General features: G+C 41.0%; 1 protein-coding gene across 2 annotated transcripts in view; it reads right to left on the bottom strand.

The window, feature by feature from the left end:
* ASB3 (ankyrin repeat and SOCS box containing 3) overlaps window positions 1–18,723 on the bottom strand; it is a 119,252-nt gene that overhangs the window by 36,850 nt on the left and 63,679 nt on the right. For both annotated transcript variants that reach the window (XM_064277094.1, XM_064277093.1), the window contains exons 6-7: window positions 15,770–15,947; window positions 10,366–10,563 (exon numbers count right to left, since the gene is read on the bottom strand). In XM_064277094.1, coding sequence (XP_064133164.1) covers window positions 10,366–10,563; window positions 15,770–15,947 — 376 coding nt within the window. The remainder of the gene's footprint in view (window positions 1–10,365; window positions 10,564–15,769; window positions 15,948–18,723) is intronic.

Genomic DNA, 18,723 nt, shown 5'->3' with positions numbered 1-18,723 from the left:
CCAAATGTCCCATTAGGCTAAGTGCTGCAGGAGGTACCTCGGCCGTTTTCCATTTGGACAAAAACTACAGATCCAGCAGCTTTTTTATTAGAATTTCAGTGTAGCAGCTAGGCTTGGGGCTCGTACTAAGAAAACTGTTAATTGTGGCAATGCCGAAAGATAAACCATCTATCTCTAAAGCTACAGGAGGAATGTGTGCACAGGTAATTTCCTGTAACAGCAAGACTGACTGAGTACTTATTCCGTACCAGACACTGTGCTAAATGCATTATATTCATGGTTTTCTTTTGTCCTCACAGCAACCCTAGGAAACAGGTTTTATTATTATTATTATTATTATTATTTTAGACACAAAAACGGAACTTGAGTTACTGCCCCATAGTTTCCAAGGAGAGCCTGGTGGATTCAAACTGCCAACCTTTTGGTTAGCAGCTGTAGCTTTTAACCACTACATTGCCAGGGTTTCCAGTAACTGGAATAATAATAATACCAAAGCAAAATCTAACAGCGACTGTGATACAGCAAATATCTGAAACATCTCTTCTCTAACACTAAGCTGTATGCCTCAGGAATGAGTCAAATTGAGGAATATGTTAATGCCAAGCCTACATTTCCCAAAGTACGTTCTATGGAACACTAGTCCTGGAAGATGTTCCATGTAAGACGACTGTATAATGAAATAAATTTGAGAATCTTTACACACTCTACCGTAGCACTGGTAGCACAGTGGTTAAGCGCTCAACGGCTAATTGAAAAGTCAGCGGTTTGAACCAATCAGCCAAGGGAGAAAGGTAGGGCAGTTAGCTTCCGTCAGGAGTTACAGCCTTGGAAACACTAGGGGGCAGTTCTGCCTGGTCCTGTAGGTCGCTGTGAGTCAGACCCGACTCAACAGCCATGAGCTTGCTTCTGGGATATACGACACAGGGAGTCCTAAAAGGGGAGAAATACAGGATGAAATTATTTTTAAATAGCATGCTAGTTACTTTTTCAAATTATACGTTCGATATACATACGTACTGCTCAACCTCCAGGCACCTTTTCAGAAGTCTCTTTAAAACTAAAGCAATGGGTCCAACAGTTAAACGGAGAAAAGCAAAACAGAGTGTGAGACATCTGCAAAGCGTGTAAACACAGGGAAAACAGTGTATTTATTGCAAACATACGGTGGTCTGATGTCTCCCAAACCTTTGTAGATCCACTCCCTTCGCAGGAACTGAGAAAACATCACCATAAAAAAAAAAAAACACTCTTAAAAGCCCTCCAGGAAGGAAACCTATTTGACATCGTTTAACCCTGTTTTCCAAACCTAATTAACTATGCAACTCCTTTTACTCGGTGTAAGATTTACTAACAATCTATAAAATTAATATTTGAGAAAACGGACTTTGGAAAACCCAGCTCGAAATTTCCAATTACTCACACTGCCTTGTGTTAGGATGGGCAAGAAGGACACGCATTCCCGGAAGGCTGACGAAGCTGTCCAGCGCTACGATACAGACAGACGCTTTCCAACAAAACTACCAGTTACACGGAGAATCACAAACGCAGAATAAGCTGGAGGATCCCAGAACTTTGTCAGCACGTCCTGAGCTTCTGGGTCTCCGTCAAATGTGGAAGATTACCAAGAGAGTCTCAAATACACAAGCTCCAGAAACGCAAGCAACTCCAGGGCTCTGTATTACCTTGATTATTGCGTGTCGCTGAGCACACAGCAGACTTTAGGGTTTGACCCACCACCCCAGTTGCCATCTAGTCGATTCTGACTCATGACAACCCCATGTGTTTCAGAGTAGAACTGCACTCCATAGGGTTTTCAGTAGAACTGCACTCCTTTCGGAAATAGATCACCAGGCCTTTCTTCCAGGGCTTATTAAAACCTTTGGTTAAAATATAAATGACATGGACACATGTATGTATTTCCCTGAATACTTCCAGATTTTCTCTCAGGCCCTGATAGAGAATCAGGAAACCTCATGAAGTGCAAGAGATTAAAAAGAAACAGTGCATCATATTTAACATATACATCAAGAACTATGACACATTAAGAACTACACATTATATAAAAAGTGAATATCATCAGATACTGAGAAAGAGAAGAGGTTTAAAAACTAAAAAAGGAATCAATGTCGAGATCTTTGGAAACCCTGGTGGCTCAGTGGTTAAGAACTACCGCTGCTAACCAAAAGGTCAGCAGTTCAAATCCACCAGCTGCTCCTTGGAAACTCTATGGGGCAGTTCTACTCTGTCCTATAGGGTCGCTATGAGTCACAATCGACTCGACTGCAACAGGTTTGGTTTGGTTTTGGTACATTTTCTGCCATTTCCCTCTTTGCAGTTCAAATACGCACAGAGAAAACAGTCCACAATAAGGAAATTCAACATGAAAACAAAAGTTATTTTAAACTAAGAGAGACAAGTGGGTAAACATCCTGAGTGTTTTATGTTCAATAAGCCAATAAATCATCTAACCGACTATTAGCTGAATTATTAAAAGGCCACATAATAAGTTTTACTGAATGTTTTCTGTCAGCCATCAGCTGAAAATAAAATGAAGACATTAGGCTCTGTCAGAGGTACCATGTATGAAATGATGACTACAATGGACACAACGATTTCTCGAAGCAAATTTGATTAAAATGATCAGTATCAATTAGAAAGGCAGACAAAATCAGATCAGCTAAGCCATGGTCCCTCTCCTACACAGCCATATATAAAAGGCATTATTAATATTTGTTCAAACTGAAATTCCTCAGCTTCCCTCCTCTTTCACCCATCCTAGTTGAAGGAAACCTTTTCTCTCATTTTCTCCTTTGAGCTGAATAGCTCAACTGTGCGTTTGAAAGACAGGTTTCACGTCGCTGCAGCTGTTAACTTTTTAGCCCCAGAGGACAGGGACGGCATTTGCTGCAGACCTGTACGGTGGCGGAGACACCTTTCCTTCATGCCTCGGAAGGGTGAGAAGAGCCAAAGGTCGCTGCTTCAAAGGGAAGCTCACCCTCTCCAGGGGATGCTCAGTAGCAATGTTTTAGAACGCTAACCCTGTGCTGAAAAGTCGAGTTACCGGATAAAATAATAAAGGAAGGAAAATTTAAAACCCAGAGCCGTTATTTATATTTATTACTTTCATCACTTTTTGATATTAATTGTACTCTCTGTAAAAGGAAGGAGCCCTGCTGGCGCGGTGGTTAAAGCGACTGACTGCTAATCGAAAGGTCAGTGGTTCAAAACCACCACTGGCAACAACTCGGGAGAAAGATGTGGCCGTCTGCTTCTGCAGAGATTTACAGCCCCAGACCCTACGGGGTTGCTATGAGTCGGAATCTACTTGACGGCACTGGGTTTTTGAATCTGCAAATAGGTGTCCTAGAAGACAACAGGCAAACAGTGAAAGAAGGGCCACAAACACTGAATTTATAGATCTGAAAGAAACACCAGAAAATATGTTACAAATGAGAAAACAAAAGTTTTTGACTCATTAACACCTCAAGTCAGGTAGGTGTTGATTATCTTTTTACACAAAAATCTTACACCAAACCCATCTTGCTTTAACAACATATTGTTGCTATAAAAATAAAATTTCAAAACTTATACCACAAAATACATTATCTATCACCAAATCTAGAAACCCTGGTGGCGTAGTGGTTAAGTGCTACTGCTGCTAACCAAAGAGTTAGCAGTTCGAATCCACCAGGCGCTCCCTGGAAACTCTATGGGGCAGTTCTACTCTGTCCTATAGGGTCGCTATGAGTCGGAATCGACTCGACGGCACTCGGTTTGGTTTTTTGGTTATCACCAAATCTGGAAAAATCCAAATACTAAATAATTAGTATGGAAAGCAGAGTCTCTCAAGTTCCCTGGTACCAGTTTTGTAACCAGAATTTAAATTCTTATTATTAACTAGTAAATGAAATATAGGAAATTCATACATTGTTTCATTAACAAAAAAATAACACAATAGTTATTTTTAAATTATATTTAACCATTCTTGCTGTTTGAATGTTAATTCTAATTAATTAAATTAATTTTTAGGTATGTAATTGTAGAGAATCCAAATTTTAAGATTCTCGTCTATTGAAAGAAATAAAAAATGCAACCATTTTTTCAGCTTTGATGTCTTTTCCTCAGTCACTGGCTCTATTATGCTCTTGATATATCGAAACAAAACCCACTGGGAGAATGAAAGTTTTCTTGCTTGATCAGCAAGCTTTAGAGTCCCACAATAATCTGAATGATTTCCACATTACTCACATCAACTGACATGCAAGCTAACAAGCCAGATTTCAGGTACTACAAACGCAGCACTTGACAAGACAGACAGCTGCCATCACGTTGACTGGATCTCACGGTGACCTTATACAACAGAATGAAACGCTGTCCGGTCCTGTGTCGTCCTCACCATTGCGGCACGTTCGAGTCCGTCGTTGAGGCTACTGTGCCAGTCTATCTCACCAACGGCCTCCCCTGTCCTTACTGGCCCTCTGCTTCACCAAATATAATGTCCTCCTCCTGCAAGTGATTCCTCCTGACGACACGTCCAAAGCAAGCGAGTTGGACAGCGTTCTGTCGTGACCCATAAAGTTTTCACTGGCTAATTTTCAGAAGTGGGTCACTAGGCCCTTCTTCCTAGTCTGTCTCAGTCTGGAATCTTCACTGAAACCTGCCCATCATGGGTGACCCTATTGGTATTTGAACTACTGGTGGCACAGCTTCAAGGATCACAGCAACACACAAGCCACTATAGTACGACAAACTGACGGATGGGTGGCAGAAATGTAGTATGGGGACTAAAAATTTAATTAAATGTTGTTTTCTGGATAAATGGAAGATGGCAGGGTGAAGAGAGCTAATCTTGGTAGCTTCCTAGTACACGCCAAAAACTATGCTGTGTACTATATATAAGTCAGCTCATCTATACATGCACATTAAACAGGAACATACATAATTATTATGCTACCAGGTTTTAGAATTAGTCCCTTGGGAAAAATCCCCCCCCCCCCATTAAATTCATCACAAAACAGATAATAATGGCACCTGTTAAACCAAACAAAACCTACTGCTATAGAGTCGATCCCAACTTACGGCCACCCTATAGGAAACCCTGGTGGTGTAGTGGCTAAGCGCTATGGCTGCTAACCAAAAGGCTGGCAGTTCGCATCTACCAGATGCTCCTTGGAAACTCTGTGGGGCAGTTCTACCCTCCCCTGTTAGGTCACTATGAGTTGGAATTGACTCAACGGCAACGGGTTTGGTTTTTCGGTTTTCAGAGGACAAAGCAGAACTGCCCCACAGAGCATCTAAAGAGTGCCTGGTGGATTCGAACTGTCAACCTTTTGGTTAGCAGCCTAGCTGCACCAGCCACTGCACCGCCAGGGCTCCAATGACAGCACAGATGTATTAAAATTTAGTGTATTGCCACGGGTCCCATGTAAACAAATGAAGATCAGTTAGAAAGACTAGGAGAATGTACCTCAGGAAACACTCATTTTGATGCTTTGACCCTTTTTTTCTACAGGCTAAGATAGTATTTCCCAATGACTTTTCTCAGTGAAAATTCATCTTACTAATTAACACTATATCTGATCCAATTACAACAAGCTCCCACATGACACGGCAGAAAACAGCTGATACACTGTTTTGAAGGCCATCAAACCAGATTTCAGTTATGCTCTCTAGGACCTCTTCAAAACCCATGTTACCAACAGGCACAAAATACAAAGTTTGTTAGCTCGTGTCTATGATTCAAGACACCACACTGCTGCTCTATTATCTTTGTTTTTCAGTAGTTTGATTGTTTTCAAGCCTGGTTTTCTTTGGGTTCATCCTATTTGGGTTCACTGGGCTTCTTAAAGCTGCAAATCTGTACCTTTTTCCAACGTTAGGAATTTGCGGGGCCAGTACTGATTGACACACTATCTCTGTACCAATCTCTTCCTCCTCTCCTGGAGTCTAATGACATGAATGTCAGGTGTTTTAAGATTATCCCGTAGTTCCTCCGGTCTCTGTTCATGTTTTTCCCCATCCTATTTTTCTCTCTTCTGTTTGGATAACTGCTATTGGTCTATCTTCAATTTAACAGACTTCTTCCTCTGTCGTTCCATACTGCTGTGGAGACCATGTGGTGAATTTTCATGTCAGATATTGTATTTTTCAGTTCCGAAATTTCCATTTGGTTCTTTACTGTAGTTTTTATTTCTCAGCTGAGAGTTTCTGTATTTTGATCTATTTCAAGTGTGCCTACCTATTAAGGTAACTCACAAGCACAGTTATAACAGCTGCTTTCAAGTGTTTGATATTTCCAACAACTAGGCCATCTCAGGGGTGGTATCTGCTAGTTGCCTTTTCTCTTGAGATTTGGTAATATTTTACTGGTTCTTCATATGTTGAGTAATTTTAGACTGTCCTATTATAATCCTCTGGAGAATATTGTGTGTGTGTGTGTGTTTTAGCAGGCATAGATCTTAGTCAGGATCAGACCATAATCTCAATTTCACCTTCTAGAGACAGTGGGTCCAATGTCACTTCAATTCTCAAAGCCTTTGCTATGCTGTTTTTGGCCTGTCCCATGAACGTGCCACTCAGGGGTTAGTCTGAGACTTTGGTAATAATTTAAATGTTGGTTCCATTTGAAAGCCGTTGGGTCTGTCCAGTGCCTTCCAAGTTTGGGGTGAGCCAGTGATAAATGTAGGTTCATACACAGAATTAGGGGAGCCCCTTCTCCAGCTCTCTCCTTTCCAGGATTCTCCTTATACACTCTCTAGTCCACAGATCTCTCTTTACCTGATTCCTCAGGCCATAAAAACAGGGTTTCTGTTGGGATTTTAGCAGCTGGTACCACTGTTGCTACCCATCTCCAGACTATGACCTGCCCTCTGGGTAACATCATGAAAAAAAAGAAAAAGAAGAAGAAACTGGGAAAATTGCCTACATATAGGCCACTCCACCAAGTGACCACTCCATTCCACGACACGCCTGCTTCTGTTTATGTTACAGAGTCCTCAGAGGTTTTGTATTTTGAACAGAGTTTTAGCTGTAACTAGCAAGAGAGAGTAGCTGTAGTGGGCTTACTCCATCCAAACTAGAAGTAGTCCCAAGTTGCTTCTGAAGAATTTTTTAGCAGCACTGAAGTTTATACAGGAAAAAAAAAAAAAAATTCTACAGTAACTTAGATATAAGAGGTAAACCAACCATGAAGCGCCTTAAGATACAACTTTGGAGTATTTGTGAAAGGAAAATAAAACTGACCATTTACATGTTTTTACTGAAGAATGGGACAATAGTTTATATTTACAAGTAGCCTAGACACAGCAGGAAAAAAATGGGATCCCTGCCTTCCATGAGTCAATACATTAACAAACACTTCTTTGCTATAGGCAGCAGAAAATAATAGAGCAAATACTACTAAAGATTACTTTTCCTGTTAGGTTTTAAACTCTTAAAGGATAGGGCCCATGTTTCCAGTTTCCTCAGTAATTTAATAGGATTTGTTTATTGCTCGCTATAATAATAAAAGAACGAACAAATCTGCCTTGGAAGAACTCCAGCCAGAATGTTCCTTAGAAGCGAGGATGGAGAGACTTCGTCTCACATACTTTAGACATATTATTACCAAAAAAACCAAACCCATTGCTGTCAAGTCAATTCCAACTCATAGCGACCCTATAAGACAGAGTAGAACTGCCCCGTAGAGTTTCCAAGGAGCACCTGGTAGATTTGAACTGATGACCTTTTGGTTATCAACTGTAGGTTAAGAAATTTATTTTTTCAGGGTCTAGTAAGCTGGAAGTCCAAATTCAGGGTGTCAGCTCCAAGGGGAAGCCTCTCTCTCCTTCACCTCTGGAGGGAGGTCCTTCTCATCAATCTTCCCCTAGACTAGGAGCTTCTCTGCACAGGAACCCTGGGTCCAAAGGACACGCTCTGCTCCTGGCACTGCTTTCTTGGTGGTATGAGGTCCCCCACTCTCTATTTCCTTCCCTTTCCTTTCATCTCTTGTAAGATAAAAGGTGATACAGGCCACAGCCCAGGAAAACTCCCTTTATGGTGGATCAGGGATGTGACCCCAGGCAAACTCCCTTTACGGTAGATCAGGGATATGACCTGAGCGAGGGTGTTACATCCCACCCTAATCCTCTTTAACCACAGACAGAGATTATGATGCACAACACACAGGAAAATCACAAAATGGAAGACAGCCACACAATACTGGGAATCATGGCCTAACCAAGTTGGCACATAGTTTGGGGGGATACAATTCAATCCATGATAGGCATCGTGCTTAGTAGAGGGTCAGCAAAAAAGAGGAAGACCCTCAACAAGATGGACTGACACAATGGCCGCAACAACGGGCTCAAGCACAGCAACGATTGTGAGGCTGGCGCGGGACTGGCAGTGTTCCGTTCTGCTGTACACAGATAGGGTCACTATGAGTCGAAACTGACTCAGTGACACCTAACAACAACAACATGTAACAAACGGTCAGTTAATGTTGTGGACTGCCTTTGTAGAAATCAAAAAAGAAAAGAAACTGCCCTAGAATTTCAGCTAATCTTGGAAAATTCCGCAGCCTATGTAAGACCATTCCCACCAAACTAAAATTACCTGAATCTGTAAACGGCATAAAACAGACGGACAAATTCTCACGCAGCACCATTAATTTTAAGGTGCTTCGGGGTTAACGGGGGACTGTGTGATACGGTTTCATTCAAGTTACACTTAAAGATGACAAGACATCAGCTTAGCTGCTGGGACAAAAAAGACTGAGAAATCATTCCTAAGATGAGGGCCAAGAAAGACCACCATTACATTGCAGACACACATTCACAAACTATCCAGAACCATTATGTCAATCCAATAAAAAATATTCAGCTCTGATCTAATAAAAAATATACACATAACGGACTTAGATATGGCCCTTAGAACGACAACTGAAGACAAAGTCAGCGATGCAGTCTTACTGAAGGCAAACCGAAAGTAGTTAGTGCTCTTCATTTAGAAGGACAACACCTGAGGGGTATTTGATGAAATTCTCTGATATCATGAAAATTACGCATAGGGTAAGCATATCCTTGTTAACCAAATCCTCAAATACGCAGAGTAAAATGTGTACATGGAAGCTTAGATTCAGGACAAATAAAATGAGCTCTTATTTTACACAGCAAATGTTTAAGTTTTGTACGGGATTACTCTAAGAGATGGTGAAGACTGAAAAGCCTAGCAAGTAAGTTTTCAATAAATATTTAAATTAAATTTCAGGAAAGCCAATGAAATGTGAGGTAGGCCTGCAACCTTTTTTATATCATTAAAAACAGCAGGACCTACCTCCATGACTTACTCCATCACTGAACAGACCAGAGGTATTACTCAGTATGCCTTTTCCTAAAAGCTTTATTCTTACTCTTGTAAGAAGTTAGGGACCTTAGAGACAAGTTGTTGGCCAGAAGGTAGTAAAGCAGCAGTGAATCATCATTTCATTTATTCTTACCCCGAGGGATCATGTCCAAGTGGTAAAACAAATATTTCTTTTTATTTCTTAATACTCTGACTCACATAAAGAAATGCTACACACCAAATACATCAAAAATGCAATATTATCTACAATAAAAACCCAGACCCAGAGCCATCGAGTTGATTCCGACTAATAGAGACCCTACAGGACAGAGTAGAACTGCCCCATAGAGCTTCCAAGGAGCACCTGGCAGATTCGAACTGCCAACCCTTTGGTTGGCAGCCATAGCACTTAACCACTATGCCACCAGGGTTTCTACAATACTAAATTATTATTCTAGATCTGAACATGCCTTATAAATACATATTGTAAATAATAATTAATAGCCCAAAATATCGTCACTGCCTTACTTGAAAAAGTCCCATTTTTAATTCTTAAACTGTTTTGAAAGCCAAGGATATCCCAGAATTTCTGCATTTACTTGAATACATTGAAAGTATTCCTAAAATTGCTAAAAATGTCATCCAGATCCAAATAGGGAAGGAAAAAAATCTTGATATGGCCACCTCATTTCCTATAGCTTTACTGAACAAGGTGCATCACAGTGCTTTTTCTGGTTTGCTTGTCCGTTTTCTGTTTTTAAGTTAATAATTTGGCACCAATAAAGACACTTAGTTGCACCATGAAAGATGGTCACTTAGAAATACATCTCCATATCTGTTGTGGTTGTGAGTTACTGTGGAGTCAAGTCTGACCCGTGATCACCCCATGTGTGCAAAGTAGAACTGCTCCAGCTTTTCAAGGCTGTGAGCTCTCAAGACGGATCACCTGGCCTGTCCTCCAAGGCACCTCTGCGCTTGCACCACACAGGGACACTCATCTCCATATACGAAAAGGAATAAAAAGATAGCAAATATACGTACTCTTTTTGGAAAACCATACACATGGGAGAATTGAAGCCAAAGACTAGACACTTCTGGGCATCTGGGCTGTAGCCGTTCTGGAGTAGTATTTCTAGGCAATCTTCACGCCCTCCAAACACTGCTGAGTAAACAGGGCTCACTTTGTCTGGCCCAGTGTCACAGGCCCGGTTAGTAAATGGTATTAACAATTCCAAAATTCTGCAAATACATAAATCCAGAAGTATTTAATGTTTTTATATGTATATGAGGGTAGGCAAACATTTCTACAGCACATTTTTTTTTTAATTTTTATTGTGCTTTAAGTGAAAGTTTACAAATCAAGTCAGTCTCTCATACAGAAATTTATATACACCTTGCTATATACTCTGAGTTGCTCTCCTCATCATGAGACAGCACACTCCTTCTCTCCACTCTCTATTTCTATGTCCATTCGGCCAGCTTCTGACCCCCTCTGCCCTCTCATCTCCCTTCCAAACAGGAGCTGCCCACAGAGTCTCGTGTGTCTACTTGATCCAAGAAGCTCTCTCTTCACCAGTATCATTTTCTATCCCATAGTCCTTTTTTAGTCCAGTTCAATCCCTGTCTGAAGAGTTGGCTTTAGGAATGGTTCCTGTCTTGGGCTAACAGAAGGTGTGGGGGCCATGATCTCCAGGTTCCTTCTAGTCTCAGTCAGACCATTAAGTCTGGTCTTTTTACGAGAATTTGGGGTCTGCATCCCACTGCTCTCCCGCTCCCTCAGGGGTTCTCTGTTGTGTTCCCTGTCAGGGCAGTCATCAGTCGTAGCTGGGCACCATGTAGTTCTTCCAGTCTCAGGCTGATATAGTCTCTGGTTTATGTGGCCCTTTCTGTCTCTTGGGCTCATAGTTACCTTTTGTCTTTGGTGTTCTTCATTCTCCTTTGCTCCAGATGGGTTGAGACCCATTGATGCATCTTAGATGGCCGCCTGCTAGCGTTTAATACCCAAGACACCACTCTCCAAAATGGGATGCAGAATGTTTTCTTAATAGATTTTATTATGCCAATTGACCTAGATGCCCCCTGAAACCATGGTCCCCAAACCCCCGCCCCTGCTACGCTGGCCTTAGAAGCATTCAGTTTACTCAGGAAACTTCTTTGCTTTTGGTTTAGTCCAGTTGTGCTGACCTCTCCTGTATTGCGTATTGTCTTTCCCTTCCCCTAAAACTGTTCTTGTCTACTATCTAATTAGTGAATACCCCTCTCCCTCACTCCCTCCCCTCTTATAACCATCAAAGAATATGCTCTTCTCTGTTTAAACTACTTCTCGAGTTCTTATAATAGTGGTGCCACGCAATATTTGTCCTTTTGCAACTAATTTCACTCAGCATCATGCCTTCTAGATTCCTCCGTGTTATGAAATATTTCACAGATTCATCATCGTTCGTTATCGATGTGTAGTATTCCACTGTGTGAATACACCATAATTCATTTATCCATTCATCCGCTGTGTGAATACACCATAATTCATTTATCCACTCATCCGCTGTGTGAATACACCACAATTCATTTACCCACTCATCCGCTGTGTGAATACACCACAATTCATTTACCCACTCATCCGCTGTGTGAATACACCACAATTCATTTACCCACTCATCCGCTGTGTGAATACACCACAATTCATTTACCCACTCATCCGCTGTGTGAATACACCACAATTCATTTACCCACTCATCCGCTGTGTGAATACACCACAATTCATTTACCCACTCATCCGCTGTGTGAATACACCACAATTCATTTACCCACTCATCCGCTGTGTGAATACACCACAATTCATTTACCCACTCATCCGCTGTGTGAATACACCACAATTCATTTACCCACTCATCCGCTGTGTGAATACACCACAATTCATTTACCCACTCATCCGCTGTGTGAATACACCACAATTCATTTACCCACTCATCCGCTGTGTGAATACACCACAATTCATTTACCCACTCATCCGCTGTGTGAATACACCACAATTCATTTACCCACTCATCCGCTGTGTGAATACACCACAATTCATTTACCCACTCATCCGCTGTGTGAATACACCACAATTCATTTACCCACTCATCCGCTGTGTGAATACACCATAATTCATTTATCCACTCATCCGCTGTGTGAATACACCATAATTCATTTATCCATTCATCCGCTGATGGGCACTTTGGTTCTTTCCAACTTTTTGTCTACAGCATGTATTTTAAGAGTCTACCATTGATTGACTCTTAAGAAGTCATTCTATCTTCAGTATACCTTCTACCTACATTCAAATTACTACATGCTATATAACCAGAAAGAAAAACAATAACCATTGCCATCGGGTCAATTCCGACTCATAGCGACCCTGTAGGACAGAGTGGAGCTGCCCCGTAAGGTTTCCAAGGAGTAGCTGGTAGATTCGAACTGCCGACCTTTTGGTTAGCAGCCAAGCTCTTAACCCCTGTGCCAACTACATAAAAAAAATTAGTTACTCCCAAATGTTACACTTATTATTGTTGCTTAACACAAAGATCCTTAAAACAGAATTAAGTTATGTTTCTATAATAGGTAACATGTTTTCCTTTAGATTTTTTCCCGTTAATTGTTTACCTTCCCACCACCAGTATTTAAAACTTCATTGCACTAAATATAAACTTGCGTCAAGAAAATATTTTCCTTCTTAAAGTACCTTTAAAGCTTCATTTTTCTAATTAGTAGGAATTTTTAAAGACGGGGAATGACATGAAATGAAGAATGACATTTTCATCAGGAAGACATCATAATTTCTGCTTATGCTATTCACAATATTCTAGTCTCTGAAAAGAATATGAACTCTTTAAATGTTGACACCAATTTGTAAAGAAGTGGGTTGCTGGGTAGAGAAAGTTTTAAAGAAAATCATTATTTGTTTCTTTACCTCCAGCAGTCAGCTAGAGAAGCGACTTATATAAAATTAAAAATAAAATAAAGCTCTAAGGATAGCCACACACACAAAAAAAACCCCACTGCCATCAAGTCAATTCCAACTCGTAACGCCCCTATAGGGCAGAGTAGACCTGCCTGTTAGGGTTTCCAAGCCTGTAATCCTTAGGGAATGGAAACCCTGGTCATGCAATGGTTAAGAGCTACAGCTGCTAACCAAAAGGTCAGCAGTTCGAATCCACCAGGTGCTCCCTGGAAACCCTATGGGGCAGTTCTACTCTGTCGTATAGGGTTGCTATGAGTTGGAATCTACTCGACAGCAACGGGCTTGGTTTGTTTTTTTTTTTTAATCCTTATGGAAGCAGACTGCCACATCTCCCTCCTGCAGAGCGGCTAGTAGGTTCAAACCGTAGACCTTTCAGTTAGCAGCCAAGTGCTTAAAGTAACGAGGAAATTCCCTCTCTTTCTGGGAAAAGACAGGCAGGGCTACTCCAAAGTATCTTTATAACATTATCTGTCTCTCTGCCACTTTTGCGTATGTAAGGCAGGTCTAAGGTAATAATATCTAAGGAGAACTTACATTCACGGCGGGGGGGGGGCTGAGAAGTAGGCTGTGAAGAAAACATCAGTGACAAACATAATTCTCAAAATTGAGGACAAATTCCCAAGATTTCAGTATCAATTTAAAGCTCAGAGTGCTATTTAAAAAATCGTATACAAGATTTATGTTTAAATAAACGACCAAAAATAAGAAAAATAGCACATTTTGAAACCTAAGTATTTTGTTAAAATGGTCTGTTTAACAGCGTCTTAAATTTAATAAATGCATTTAATTTTTTTTAATGGGTTGGAAAAGTCTATAAGGAACAAACTATGGAGGAAATAACAAAATAACGTGCCATCTAGTGGCATAATAACCACACTGCAGAATCTGTCTTCCTACTATGCAAAACATACTAAATGTTTTGTTGTTGCTGTGTGCCACAGGGAAACCCTGATGGCATCATGGTTAAGTGCTATAGCTACTAACCAAAGGGTCGGCAGTTGGAATATACCAGGCGCTCCTTGGAAACTCTATGGGGCGGTTCTTCTCTGTCCTACAGGGTTGCTATGAGTTGGAATCGACTCGACGGCACTGGGTTAATCTTTATAGAAGCGGATTGCCAGGTCTTTCTCCCACAGATTACAGCCAAGAAAATCCTATAGGGTGGTTCTACTCTGTCACATGGGGTCGCTATGAGTTGAAATTGACTCAACAGCACCTAACAATAACAAACATGCTAAATAACAGCCGTTATACTATTACTTTTAAAATTAAATAATACTATTAATATGAGTCCGAATCGACTTAATGGCAATGGGTTTGGGTTCTTTTGGGGGGGTTATTAATAGATATAGAAATTATTGCAGAATTATGACTCTAAAGACTTTAAACATATATCTTAAAACACTGTTCAGTGTCAATTTATGTCAAGATAGGCAGTCATATTCTCAGAGGTATAACCAGGTTACTATACTAGCTTCTAAAGGAGTCCTGGTGGCAGAAATGGTTAGGCGCTCAGCTGCTAACCGAAAGGTTCAAACTCAGCCATTGGCTCCATGGGAGAAAGACCTGGAGATCTGCTCCCATAAAGATTATAACCTGGAAAACCCTGTGGGGCAGTTCTACTCTGTCACATGGAGTAGCCATGAGTCAGAATCAACTCAACAACACCTAACAAGAACATACTAGCTTCTAACAATACTAGAACCCCCAGTTTCAGGGAGCCCCAACTTTTCTTAAGTCCTTCTCTCTCCAGAAAATACCAATAATTTCATGGGAACTATTAGCTAATAAAGAAGGTAACAGAGGCAGGGAAAAATACTGGGTTGGACTTGGGACTAAATAGAGAAGTCCTGACAAGGGGTTCAAGACCGGGAGGACTACCCAGCACATAGAAAAGAAAGACTCGACTCCAAAAGGAGTTACAAACTCACAAATATTCCAGGGTCAGGGAGGTAAAGTAAATAAGTGACGAACACCATCAGACTGCTGCCTAAAGACGTCTGAGATAAAGCTGGGAAGAAGGGGGGCACCATGGCCATAGTCGGGTAAACCAGAGGGAAGACTCTTAAAACTCGGAGAAGGTCCCTGGTGCTACCTCATCTCTAGCCACAGGGGCCAGATTAGGGGTGAACAGTCACCCAGTGGAAACCCTAAGGGCGTAGTGGTTAAGAGCTATGGCTGCTAACCAAAAGTTCGGCAGCATGAATCCACCAGGTGCTCCTCAGAAACCACATGGGACAGTTTTACTCTGTCCTGTGGGGCGGCTATGAGTCGGAATCAACTCGACGGCAGTGGGATGGGTTTGGTTTGGTTTTTTAGTCACCCAGCAACTGGTAGGGAATAGAATTCCAAGACTTTTGCATGGAGGTGAAGGGTCTGGCCCAGAGTATTTCTTACTAGCTTTTAACTATGAGCCCATTTTTATTTTCTGTTTTTAACACTTACTTTGTATGGCCCATTTGTGCAGCTGCGTGGATAGGTAACTGCCAGTTATCCTCATTACAGTAAAGATCAGGGTCTGCCCCACTAGACAGCAGAAGCTCCACACATTTTGTGTGGCCCTCTTGAGCAGCAATGAACAAGGGAGTAGCTTTGTCCAAGGCTTGACAATTGACATTTGCACCTAGGACAAAATAAAGCACGTAACAGGTAATCCTCATTTATGCACGCAGGAGACCATGAGGAGTCAACATAAATTTCTAAGCACACAAGGGTTTCACAGGACAATAGTTTCCCCCTCGGTGGATATTGTTGAATACACATACTTATTTTGCTAGCTTGTTGGTAATCATTCAAATTGTTTTTGCTTTTATGTCTGCAAGAAAACAAGTGACTAATGCTTTAGAATTCATTTTTAAGCTAAAACAAAAATCCTATTCAATGAAGGGTTCATTTCATGCTAATCCCTCCTCCAGTAAGCACTCTTTGGATCCCATAAGTAACTGTTTAAAAAGGAAAAAATGCAAATCATCAACAACGGATGAAGTTTCTGATAATTACTGAAAAAGATTAGAATTCTAAATTATGACACTTTATAGATGCAACTAAGACACTTTGGACTAAGATTTATGAAAATAAAATAGTTACCAGCAGATACGACACATCATGGCAGCTACACCTTAAAACTCCTATTGACTGTACTGTCTATGACATCCCTTTCTTTCATCACCATTAAATGATAAGTAAAGCCCACAATAAAAGGAAACGGTCTATTTCATTGGGTCTCTGAGTTGATTGTAAAAAGCTTAAGTCCAGAATCCCTGATAGAGCAGGAGAAAAGTGGGACGCAGAACTCAAATCCTAGTAAAAACACCAGACTTTATGGTCTGACTGAGACTGGAAGGGCCCCAGAGGACATGGCTCCCGGACTCTCTGTTAGCCCAAAACTAAAATCATTACTGAAGCCAACTCTTCAGACAAAGATTAGCCTGGAGAAATGATACTGGTGAGAAGTTAGCTTCTTAGCTCAAGCAGACACATAAGACTATGTGGGCAGCGCCTGTCTGGAGGAGAGATGAGAAGGCAGAGGGGGACAGGAGCTGGTTGAATGGACACAGGGAATACAGGGTGGAGAGGAAGCATGTGCTGTCACATTGTAGGGGGAGCAACTAGGGTCACATAACAATGTGTGTGTAAGTGTTTGTACGAGAGACTGACTTGAATTGTAAACTTTCAGTTAAAGCACAAAGAAGAAAAAAAAAGGCTTAAGTCCAATCAAGTTGCTCAGACACCAGCATGTAAAGAAAATCTGAAAAATTAAAAATGACCCAAATTTTTGTGAAGGTTTTAAAAATGGACATTCTCAAACATTTCTCAATGACAAATAATGTGCCAAACATGGTAAGTATGGTGTTATGACGACCATGTGAATTCTAAATTTTGTAGGCTCTATCTCAGTGAAAAAATTATTATCAAGGGGAAAAAGGACTATCTTTTATTTAAAAGGATGTTCCATAAATGCACCTTGAAAAAACCGAAGTCCTGAGCTGGGTAAAAACTATGCAAAATACGTACGGTGAGTTTCAGAGTTTATGGAGCCAACAGAGCAGGAAGGGACAGGAAACCTGGATGAATGGACACGAGGAACCCGGGGGGAAACGGAAAGGGGGAGAGTGCTGAAACGTTGCGGGGATTGCAAACAATGTCACGAAACAGTCTGAATAAGAAACTAACTTGTGCTGTAAACGTTCACCTAAAACACAATAAAATTTTTAAAAAAGGGTTTATGGAGCCTTCAGAAATCCCCAGTGAACATTTACCACATCTAGACAACTAAGATCTTCTTGATTTACTCCAGGTTCAGCTTCCACCAGACTCAGAAAAAAAAGTGAGCACTATTACTGAGAGGAGATGAAACCAAGAAAGAAACCTTCTTAACTTTGTTGTTAATCGATGCTTCATTTTGATGGATAATTTCAAAGTATCAGAAAAAATAAGGAACCAGGCCCTTTAAGACTACATATGAAAAGGCTGGGAAAAGGATGGATAATTAACTGAAAGGAAAACTATTTTAAGAAGTTGGAAAGGTATATAGTTAAATTATAAACCAACCTTTTTAAACTGACTATTCATAACTCTTTAGAGTGCGGCCAAAACGCTCCTTAGAGGCAAGGATGGCAAGGCTGCATCTTATATACTTTGGACGTGTTGTCAGGAGGGATCAGTTCCTGGAGAAGGACATCATGCTTGGCAGAGTACAGGGTCAGCGGAAAAGAGGAAGACCCTCAATGAGGTGGACTGACACAGTGGCGCAACAATGAGCTCAAGCATAACAACGATTGTAAGGATGGCACAGGACTGGGCAGTGTTGCGTTCTGTTGTGCATAGGGTTGCTCTGAGTCGGAGCCGACTCAACAGCACCTAACAACAACAACAATTCATAACTCTTTAGAGAGGAGAAAAGAAAGCAAAAATGGAGAAAACAGGAACTTAGCGTTCCAGGTAACAGGAGATGAATTCAGCATGAGGAGAGAGCCCTTAAGGTACAGACTAACTTATTTTATTCTAAATATTAGGCAGTAATAACTGATTGAATGGAGGAGCCCTGGTGGCTCAGTGGTTAAGAGTTCAGCTGCTAACCAAAAGGTCAGCAGTTCAAATCCACCAGCCACTCCTTGGAAACCCTATGGGGCAGTTCTACTCTATCCTCTAGGGTTGCTATGAGTCGGAATCAACTCGACAGCAATGGGTTATGGAACTAGAAATCAGAGATTAAATTAGGATAATCCTCAGGAACGTATAACATAGTAGGGAGAGGAAGATCAGAAGTCAAAAACCCTCAGTCTAAACCCGAATTCTGCCAGGAAATAGTCTCTAGATCTCTGACAAGGCATTTAAACTCTCAGGATTTAGAAGTCTTAAAATAAAAAAAAAAAAAATACATGTTTGAATAAATCATT

The sequence above is a fragment of the Loxodonta africana genome, chromosome 26, assembly GCF_030014295.1.
Source record: "Loxodonta africana isolate mLoxAfr1 chromosome 26, mLoxAfr1.hap2, whole genome shotgun sequence".
NCBI classification, from domain to species: domain Eukaryota; kingdom Metazoa; phylum Chordata; class Mammalia; order Proboscidea; family Elephantidae; genus Loxodonta; species Loxodonta africana.
This window is presented reverse-complemented; position numbering and strand designations above follow the sequence as displayed.